General features: G+C 34.0%; 2 protein-coding genes across 2 annotated transcripts in view; one reads left to right on the top strand and one right to left on the bottom strand.

Annotated features, from left to right (window-relative positions):
* Positions 1-1,622, top strand: part of LOC125846844 (uncharacterized) — a 2,831-nt gene extending 1,209 nt beyond the window's left edge. The window contains exons 3-4 of the mRNA XM_049526519.1: positions 1,244-1,335; positions 1,454-1,622. Of these exons, the coding sequence (XP_049382476.1) occupies positions 1,244-1,335; positions 1,454-1,518 (157 nt within the window). The 3' untranslated portion in view covers positions 1,519-1,622. The remainder of the gene's footprint in view (positions 1-1,243; positions 1,336-1,453) is intronic.
* A 1,350-nt stretch (positions 1,623-2,972) lies between these two features.
* Positions 2,973-7,533, bottom strand: LOC125846835 (chaperone protein dnaJ 50). The gene is made up of 10 exons (XM_049526508.1): positions 7,355-7,533; positions 7,206-7,268; positions 7,052-7,118; positions 6,458-6,517; positions 6,164-6,214; positions 5,943-6,023; positions 4,275-4,387; positions 4,007-4,124; positions 3,718-3,844; positions 2,973-3,481 (listed from the first exon to the last, which is right to left on the bottom strand). The coding sequence occupies exons 1-10, from the start codon at positions 7,471-7,473 to the stop codon at positions 3,378-3,380; spliced, it is 903 nt and encodes a 300-aa protein (XP_049382465.1). The 5' UTR covers positions 7,474-7,533; the 3' UTR covers positions 2,973-3,377.
* Positions 7,534-10,708: the final 3,175 nt, after the last annotated feature.

Here is a 10,708-nt window from a genome sequence, read left to right as displayed (position 1 = left end):
CCCCCCCCCCCCCCCACACACACTGAGCCACATTAGACATCAGAGTCTTGCAATGATTCTTTCTGATCTTTGAATTTGCAAATGCTAATTTTAAAGGTTGAAATTGTGTGTTTAGGTAGTTCAGACTGAACTACACTCCAGTATGATGTTATATGAGGAACCCCATTGTTTTATTTAAGAGCTACCTTCAATTAAAAAAAGGAAAATTACATAAGTAAAATTGAACAAGTGCCACATAGATGTCTCTGACAAATCCTCCTTCAGTTTACTCATGTTATTGACACCTTCAATGTTGGAAATAGTGGTTTGAACTAAAAGCAAGGTCTGGCTGAATTACTGCAGTAGAATTCTGGATAATATAAGAAAACCAGTATTAATAGTTTAATACCGTATAGACGTGTGAAGTCAAAGAGATGTTGTACTAGCAGAATGAATCTCTGAAAGCAGGAAAGAGGAATGAACGAAAACTTTGGCCAGTGCCTATTGGAAGGTATTGGATCTCATCCAAATACCGGGTACCATGTGAAAATACGGAAAGGGGAGAGATACTCTAATTGAATTGGGTTATTAAGGCAGAAGCAAACATTGTGTTGAAAGTTTCTCTTGTAAATTCTTCTAAGCTCTCTGTCTTTGAATTTGATAAGTTCAGATGCTGAACAGTTATGATTATGGTCAGTTTGGTTTATACCCCCTCCTACACAAGATAGGTCATAGGATAATATTCATATTCAAGCGAAGGGTCATGGGGATCGAAACCGAACAGCTGAACATCTGCTTATAAAAAAACATTTAGAACAAGTTGTTTTCCTCGGATTTTCTTTGTATGAGACATGGAATTGCAGTTGGATTGGTACACCCCTGGAAGGGTGCAAGATTGTACCTCACTTTGTGGAGAAAGAATGTATTGCACCATTTAGCCAAGAATATTGGCTACAATATGCTCCTTTTAGACCATAGAATGAAATATAAGTTTTAGAAATGTCAAATAAAAAACTAGAAATCATTGTATTGCAATGCTAAAAGTGATAAGTGGATAGCCTAACCTGGTGTTCTAAGGTGCTTTTTCTGTTTGTTTGTGGTGTTGCATGATTGCAACCATTTTCACTCTTTAGTCACCAGCGTCCTTTGGTAAGTGTTGTGCTGAATGAAATGTTTTATATGATTTGTTGGGATATCAAATGCAGTTTGATTATATTTGTCATCGTTTTGATACATTCTTACTCGGGAACTTATTGTATTGCAGGTGGTCACCTTATGGAAATACAAAGTGCACTATTTGCAAGCAACAAGTGCATCAAGATGGTAAATATTGTCATACCTGTGCTTATAGTAAAGGTAATGAAAGAGTACTTTGGAATTGCATATGATTTATATTAATGGAATTCTAGTTCCAAATGATTTATATTAGGGTAACGTTTCTTTAGGTCTTGTCTAAAGTGTTCTTCCTGTGCAGGAGTATGTGCAATGTGTGGAAAGCAAGTTCTTGACACCAAGCTATACAAACAGAGCAATGTATGATGTGGACATGGTTGACGAACTAACTTCAATGTTACCTCAGCACACACTTATCTTAGAGAATTGTTCTTACTTTGTGAATGCAATGAGAAACACTTGATTCTGTATCCATGATTCTGTAAAATACTAAAAAAGCTGCACCACCGAATGAGGCGCTTTAAAATGGTGATCTTTTGAAACATTAGTTTCAGTCTCGTCTTTAAAAATTGATTTTGTGTGAAAAGTTCAGGCTTCTGATCTGATCAACCTAGAGTGTGTGAAACTTTGTTTGCAGCGAGTGCATAGCTATGTAGCGAAATACTTAGACTAGCCTTGTTATTAGCAATGAATCAAGAAAAAAATTACTACCCAATTCAGGACGTATCAATTCTACAAGCTTAGTACTTTATTGACTATTAATGGAGGGTCGAGAATTCTGGTGCTTCTCAGTTTTCTCTGCGCTTCACCCAGAGATTCTTTCAGCTATGATGAAAATAATATAATGAATTCCAATTTTAACAAATAATAGTAAAACACTCCCACCATCTCCTCGTGCCAGCATTCACGCCATATCTGCTATTATGTGCACTTCTCTTAATCAATCAACATACTTTCTACTTGTTCATAAATAAGTCCACCATGTATGATGTTGTGGGAAAGTTCTGTATGTGTCTCACAATATTATTTGTCCTTCATAAAAACAGAAGGTCAGGGAGCAACATGCAGTCTTAGAAGAATCAAGCATGAAAGAGAATTTCTCATCTTTTTTTTTTTTTAAAAACAGAAAAGGGTCAAAATTACCCCCGAACTATATGAAATAGACCATTTATACCCTTCGTTACATTTTGGGATCAAAAATGCCCCTGCTGTTATCCTAAGAGACCNTCAGCTATGATGAAAATAATATAATGAATTCCAATTTTAACAAATAATAGTAAAACACTCCCACCATCTCCTCGTGCCAGCATTCACGCCATATCTGCTATTATGTGCACTTCTCTTAATCAATCAACATACTTTCTACTTGTTCATAAATAAGTCCACCATGTATGATGTTGTGGGAAAGTTCTGTATGTGTCTCACAATATTATTTGTCCTTCATAAAAACAGAAGGTCAGGGAGCAACATGCAGTCCTAGAAGAATCAAGCATGAAAGAGTATTTCTCATCTTCTCAATATAAAAAAATAAAATGTTTCTCATCTTAACCAACTTGAAATTACTTTTAATTCTTCATTTCTGCCTGATGAGAACGTTTAAAGACCAAAGAAGCATTTTACCCTCCGATGGTTGAAATGGCAGTCAACTCATCCTACGAAGAGGGAGGTGCACTCAAAATTTTAACCTTATACATGAAGGAGTTAATGCAGATAGAAAGCGATACTTAAGCGGAGCTAACACTTCCAATTGGTAATGACAGACCTGCCATTTTCATGTTCACAGTTCACCAGTTAAGACTATGGTACATAAAAATACAACATAGCCAAGTATGAAGTTCATTATATGGAACGGAATTCCTGTCTTTTCACAACATATAGATGCTTCGACACATTCTAACCTAGCATTACAACAGCAAAATCACCGTGGGGAGCAGCACTCATCAGAAGAAGCTTGTCCCCCAAAATTGCTCCAAATGCAGTATGCTTGTACCTGTCTTAATATGTGTTTTGTATACTTATTATTTTGAGTACTAATATAGCTATGACACTGACCTTGAAAATCCAAGTTCTATGACATACTTATCAATCCAATAGCTCTCCTTGTCAAAATAATTTAGCTCTCTTCAATAATTTAACATTAGACTTTCGGCTTCATGACTCAGAATACTCCCCCATCAAAACTGATCTCATACTACACATAGCTTTGAGTAAAAATAAAAGAACTTTTATCTTCGGCGCTTTGATTCCTTACGCATCTCTGCCACATAGCTTTCAAAGTTGGACTTCTCCCAAAGCCGTCTTTCAATAAGATCTTCCTTGGTTGATTCGTCTGATAAAAGAAGCATGATTGGAAGAAATCATAAACAGCAAGAAATGAAAAGAAAAACTTTATCAAACCAATAGATTGGTAGTATGACAAGCAGCAATGATCGAGGAAACATTTGTAAAAAGCATCACAATCGCATATATATCCTCAATCACATTTATCTACCATTTCTCAAGATATACATGTGTATCTGAAACTACCACATTGTTCGTAAACACAGGAAAATCAGTTTGTCTTACCAATAGATATCCATGAATCAAGAGAAGCCCGAAGGGACCTTCGTGTCAAATAGGAGGCATCTTCCCATGAGTATGGAGCACGCTTGACATTGTACCTCCAGAACCAACATCCATACCACAATAACAGCTTCAGAAGACAGAAGAAGAATGTCAGGAACCCTTAATATCTTGTATTCATAAGCATAAGTATCTTATTTTAAACCTTCTAGCAGAACAAACTATAAGCGCGAGGAAATTTGGATCGTTTTTTCATTTCATTGTTATGCATAAAACACCAAAATGCTGCTACCTTTCCCAGAGTGTAAGGAAGAAGTATAAAACGGATTCCAATTAGATCCCAAACAGCAGGCTTTTCAGTGCCCTTTATGTCCAAGTTGAGTTCCTTGCCAAGTTCTTCTTCCACCTTCCTGTCACAAATAGCAAATTCGGCAGATAAAACCAGATTGAGCAAATAAACAAATTTGAATGACAGCCCATATGAAAAGGCAAGTATATTTCATCAAGCTAAACTAGAAGATTCAGGTTGCATAGTCAATGAACGAGAGATATGCTCATACTTGTCCATCGGCTTGTTGCCCTTCTTCCTATTAGCCATTCCTCCAGTGCGTTGAAGCTCCAAAGCACGTAGCTTGTTTTTATAAGCTGGTGTTTTCTTGACCATGTCAATAGCCTAATAAAAGAGGAAATCACAACTTATAACACATGGCAAAGTACGAGTAAGAAGCCAAAAAAGAACTATTTCCATCTCCAACTATAGGCCACTCTTTTCTACTTTTTGCTTAAGCTAGCTGTCTCACAGAATTCAACATAAGGAGAATTTTATTTTATTTTATTTTATTTACCATGATGTAACCTTTCAATATATTGCACTGCTTTTGGAGTCCAACTGCTGTTTTGCAATGTTTCCCACTAAACAATACTCACCCAAGATCATTCTGAATTTCCATTACAAATCAAACTAAATAATGCAGAAAAGTGAAGAAAAGAATATGTAAGAAACCTGTTTATATTCTATTGTGAATCTTGGAGTGTACCTAGATGATTGATTATTCAAATATTAAATTGGAAAAAGCTATGGTATCTTCCTCACCTTAGAATCTGCCTCATGTTGGTCTTATTCTTATTGGCATGTATGCAATTTTTTGGAAGCTACTGAATTTTCCGATGCTCATTTAGAAGAGGGTAGAGTTTTATTAGAATCATGCCAAAACTTCCTGAAGCTTTTGTTGATTGGAAGGTGTTTTCTGCAGACTTAGATCAAGGGTATACATCATGAATTCACAAAATCTCATCCTTCTTCCTCTTAAATTTTCGGAACAGTCACAGTAATTGTCATTAACTCTACCTATTTAGGATTCACAAAACATAGTAGGTTCCAAGCCATGATAAAGATGGAAAATTGCAATAGGTCGAAAGCTAGAGTAAAAGTGGTAGTGTTATGATTGATTTTCTCTAAATATGGATAGATGCACGGTTAATTGGATCATTCTCAGTAACACCATTGTTTTTAGTTTATGTATCACCACAGATTTCTCCTACTTCTCCAGACTTTTTATCGATCAACATTACATGCTATTGCTGTCCTAATTAACTCATCCGAGTACACTACTTTCTCAAGGTTTGCGAGCTATTGCATTGGAGCACCCAAAGGATAGTGGCTGCGGGTTTCAAAAAATAAAATAAAATAAGAGTTGAATAATCCAAATCCATATTTCCTCCGCTTTCACTTCTGGTGAATCATATTCTTATACTAATGACGATAAGGTGCATCAGAATAGGATGACAGGAGTAACACGGCTAGAGGAGCACTTTTCTAGTTTAGTTATTGATTACTATCCTCAAATTTATCAATAAAATATAATAATAATAATTATCTACAAACAAATAATTACACCTCGTAAGATAGTCGATAGATAATCATAAAATGATGCATCTTCATATCAGCTAGGTTTACCCAGACAAATACTCAAGGCACACAGTTACTTATACATAGGAATCATCTCATTTAATCTCACCGATCATCATAAGACTATTCTTTTCTTTTACTGTCTAAGGATCACACTGCTCTAAGATCATCATACTATAAAATCAAGCAAAATAAAAGTCAGGACAGCATTCTTCAATTTCCAGACTTAAAATACAAGGATCTCGTCTTTAACCATTGATTGCTAATGCAGCTTACAAACTGATAGAAATCTTAGTGATGAATGTTTAGTATTACTTACCTGATTATATCTTGTCCACTGATTCAGATACTGAAATATTGAGACTATCAAAAGAAGACCAGCGAGCACAGCACGGGTATCCTATAATTTCAAACACAAACAGCTAAGTGAGTATAAAATCAACTTTACATGTATAATGAAATCTCAAGCTCAAAGTTTCACCCATATGAAGTGTTGATAAAAGAATATAAATATCTGGAAGGAAATAGGAAAAGACTCACAGTTTTGTGACCATAGTAAGCATGGTAATACCGTGCTGTATTGTAGAAAAACTGAAAATTCAAAAGCACAAAAAGAACACATTAGTAAGCAACCTGATTATCATCAGTCAATTGAGAACTCTAATAGCATTGGCCAAGAAAGTCCAATATGCATAAGCTGGACTCCAAGATGATAAAAGAATGACATTGGGGTACTACGGAATAAAAATGGAAGCACTAACTAGGACTCGCAAAAATTCTATGAAAATTTTTTATGCAAAAAAATATGGAACCAAAAGAGCAATGGAAACTAACCTCCTCTGGATGGGCAAGTGCATAATCATACTGCTCCCTTGTGGCTTCGTTTTTCAAAATCTACGGGGAAAATCAACCCTTTAATATTCATCACAAAAACATACTACTCCCCCGATCCCAACTATATGGCGTCCCAAACGGTTAGACAATGTTCCATATTTCCATTAATATCTTTCACAACCTTTTTGTTCTTTTCTATAAAACATAAAGCTAGTAGTATAACATCTTTAACCCCATCCAGTCAAACAACACATATAACATGGCATAAAGCTAGCATTTGTGTTAGATCAGATTAATCTCGCTTATCGAAAACACAATGTGCTGACCAAGGCAACAAGAAAGCTCTTTTTTTTTACCCAGTATGAAATTAATACTCCATTAGAATTTACCCAAATTCACTTAATTTATAATACTTCCATCTAATTCTTCTTCTGGGCTCCCTTTTCTTGCATCAATAATAAGCTTTGCAGCTTGTTTATAATTGGATTTTATTTTTTCATAATTGAAATCCCAATTTGATATGCTAATTAATCTCTAAAAATTACTAAAGCAAAGAAAAAAAAAACTAAACCTCAGAAACTAAACATTAATTACCTCATACGCATTTGCAATTTTCACAAAAAGCTTCTTTGATTCTGGATCAGGGTTTTTATCTGGATGACTAAAAAACACAATTATCAATAACTTCCCAATTCAACCAAATAATTTTTTTTAAAATATCAGTTGAGATAAAAGGAGCAAAATTTACTGTTTTAGAGAGAGCTTGTAATAAGCTTTCTTGATTTCAGAAGAATTGGCATTTTGAGTAACCCTGCAAAAAAAAAAAAAATTAAAAAAATAAGTGAAAAAAATATGAAGAATTAGAAAAGATATTAGTTTAAAAGGGAGATAGATTACCCAAGGAGATCGTAACAGTCATCTTCGTCACAGTATATGGAGAAACAAGGATGAACGAGAAGGGAGAGCACGATAGTAAGTGTGAGCGCGAACAAGTGGATCGCTATTCTTCGCGCCATCTCCGATCGTCGGCGTTTTTCTCTCCGTCTCCGACTAACCCAGATTGCGTTCTATATGAAGGCTGCTTTATTGTGTTTTTGAAATTACTTTTCTGTCCTTCCATAGTTGACTTTTCCATACAGTCAAATTATCTCAACAAGCTTTTTAATTTTTTTTTTAATTTTTTTTTTTAGTTTCAGTGTTCGGAGTCAACATTGGACTTTGGAGCACGATAAAATTTGAATCGCGCACAATATGACTCATTTGGGGTGACGTTTCCAATGAGATTTTGTCCATATCCAAGACTCGAACCTAAAACCTCTAATTAATAATGTAGCAATTTCATCGTCCCACTACTACACCACAACCAACAAACATTTTAATTTCAGTAAATGTCCATCATATTAATTTTTTTTTAATGATAAAAGTAATTCTTTATTCTTGATAGCTAGATAATTAAAATTTAAAACTAAATTAGTTACAGGAACAATTTTTAGTAGCCAAAACGTGACTAGAAATAATGCAACTTGCCAGTGCCATCAATGCAACACAAAAAAAATATTTTAATACAAAACAAAATATTTTTGAAGGAAATTGGTTAGGCCTTATTATATGGAGAATATTGTGCTCTAACATCTAAGTTACTAATATGAAAATTTTGATTGACCATATGTCATTACTATCGGATAGTATTAATCAATATTATTACGGAGTCATAATGTATTTCTACTCCCTTTATTCACTTTTATTTGTAATGTTTCATTTTTTTCAAAAGTTAATTTAGTGAGAGTTGTTAGATTAGTTTAATATTTTAAAATTAAAATTTAGAAGTTCAGAAATTATACGAAAAACATCATAAAATTGCAAAAAAAATAAAATATCATATTAATATGATGAAAAACTATATCATAAAATTTGTCAAAAATTCATATAACTTTAACTCTCGGAAAATGAAACATAATGAGTAAGAATAGACTGAGAGAGGAAACTTCATCTTAATTAATCGTTGTCTAATTTGTTGACATGAACATACGCCCGTGGCCTTCATATATGGTTCAATTTTGACTGGCGAAGCTGGGGGAAATTGGAACGATAAGGATCCCAAGTAGTATATTATAAACTAACATTTCCAAGTTGCTTACAAAATAGATCTAAAACTTGAAGGAAACAGAAATAATACAAAAGCATTAATAAGGATAAAGAAGGTGATGAGGATGAGAAGATTACAGAGATGAGAATAAGAAATTGATATAACTTGTTCACTACCCTACTCATCCTTATTTTAGCTACTTATACTAACTCTCAGTACTTGTGTGGCCCTTCACGTGATTTGCCCCAGTCACAACATAATCAATTAATTTCTTAGGTGCAGTCCTCAGACGCGTGCTTCTCCTTGGTGTCCCACTCAAGTTATCCAGCTCGGCAGAATGTGGGTCCACAACAGAACTGCACAAATAACCATTTAATTTTAGGATCCTTAATGAAAGAAGAGCAAATTTCTTGAAATTTTGAGGTTAGGCTTTGTAGAACACCTATTTGGACTCTTATGTCTGAATTTGAATTTTGGCTTTTCAAACTTCATACCTTTGGATATGAAGTTAGTTTTCAGCGGCATTTAACGAAGTTCGCATACCTCAACTGCATGAAAATTGTACACAGTGAATGGTATTTAAAATAAAAAAATGTATGTACAATCCTAGATAAACAACATATTTATCATTGAAATAAGTAGTAAAATGCATCCCTTGTATATTATTAATGTCTGATTTTGCTATTCACGATCACATAGAAGGAGCAACATCAAAGCATGGCTGAAGATTGCCAACATTGCCTAACTTTTAAATAATTCTTACAAACAGAATGTATTTTAAATGGTGCCAACATTGGCTATCTGGTGCCATCCCTACGCCCATACCTTCGGTTGGAAGGCCCAAAGGAGGGTTTGGTTGAGCCCATTAATTAATAATTTGTATAAATTATAGGAACCACATATTATAAGTACTAAATAACATCCTATCCCTTCTAGTGTTTTATTTACCAAAAATCCCTTAAAAATAATGTTTGCGGGATACATAGCGTTGTGCACGGGATACATTAGGTTTGATACATTCCACATAGAGGGATACATAGCATTGTGCACGGGATACATTAGGTTTGACACATTCCACATAGCGGGATACATAGCGTTGTGCACGGGATACATAGCGTTTGATACATTTCACATAGCAGGATACATAGCGTTGTGCACGGGATACATGCGGGATACATAGGTAAATAAGGGATTTTTGAAATTTTTGAAATAAGTAGGGATAAATGGATATTAAGGTAAGTAAAGGAGTGTAGTTAAGTAACTTGTCCTAATAATTTTCCCTAACTGTTAAGAAACATCAAACTTTTAGAAGGTGATTGGCACAAATTAATAGGAATATTTAAGGATGTTGTTTAAATTTTCACTCCGTTTAAATTTATTTTTGCAAAAATAACCTCCCACATCATAACTTTCACAAGCAAATCATAACATTTTCACAAGTTATGTTAAGCGGAAGAATAAAAAGTTAAGTTTACACAAGTTATGTATAAAGACTGGGTTATAAACTTTAATACAATTGTTCACAAGTTTTACCAGATAGGTAAAAATCTGTCATGTTCACAAGTTACATACTAAATTACTAACAAGACTTTATTCTAACTATTTTTTCTTCATATATATATATATAGTAATACTTGTATGTTTTGTTCAATTATTCACAAATTGGTTCTATCATCATTCCACTCACGAACTGTTTACAAGTCTTGATGGACAGGTAAAACTCGTATAGATATGTTGTTTAATTATTCAAATTGATCACCTATTTTAATACTATTCTATTGATTTCGATTCCACACCTTCCTTCTTAAAGCCATCATTTGATAAATTACCTTCAAAATTAATCATACAAGTTACAAGAATCCGTGTGAACGTCAGGTTCTTAACCTAGATGGTTAGATCTTGTGAGTCAATATGGAGGAGGAAATAAAAAGGAGAAAAAAAATAGGGTCATCAATTTAATTTATATTTGCATAACCCGTAAAAATTGAGACAAAAAAAATATACTTTGGCAACAAAACACAATCACAAAGCAAGAAAGATATTTCTTTCCACTGATAAAGTATCATTAGAAATACTACAGTAAAGCATTATTACATAATTAGATCACACACATTGCTTACATGGTAAGTACTTAATACATATACAGCTAGGAAGTTATATATATA

Source organism: Solanum stenotomum, chromosome 12 (assembly GCF_019186545.1).
Source record: "Solanum stenotomum isolate F172 chromosome 12, ASM1918654v1, whole genome shotgun sequence".
NCBI classification, from domain to species: Eukaryota; Viridiplantae; Streptophyta; class Magnoliopsida; order Solanales; family Solanaceae; genus Solanum; species Solanum stenotomum.
This window is presented reverse-complemented; position numbering and strand designations above follow the sequence as displayed.

Coding starts and splice junctions, on each gene's coding strand:
- LOC125846835 (XM_049526508.1), bottom strand. CDS start 7,473: ATGGCGCGAAGAATAGCGATCCACTTGTTCGCGCTCACACTTACTATC. Junction 7,119..7,205: donor TACAAGCTCTCTCTAAAACA/GTAAATTTTGCT, acceptor TGTGTTTTTTAG/TCATCCAGATAAAAACCCTG. Junction 3,482..3,717: donor TGATTCATGGATATCTATTG/GTAAGACAAACT, acceptor TTCTTTTATCAG/ACGAATCAACCAAGGAAGAT.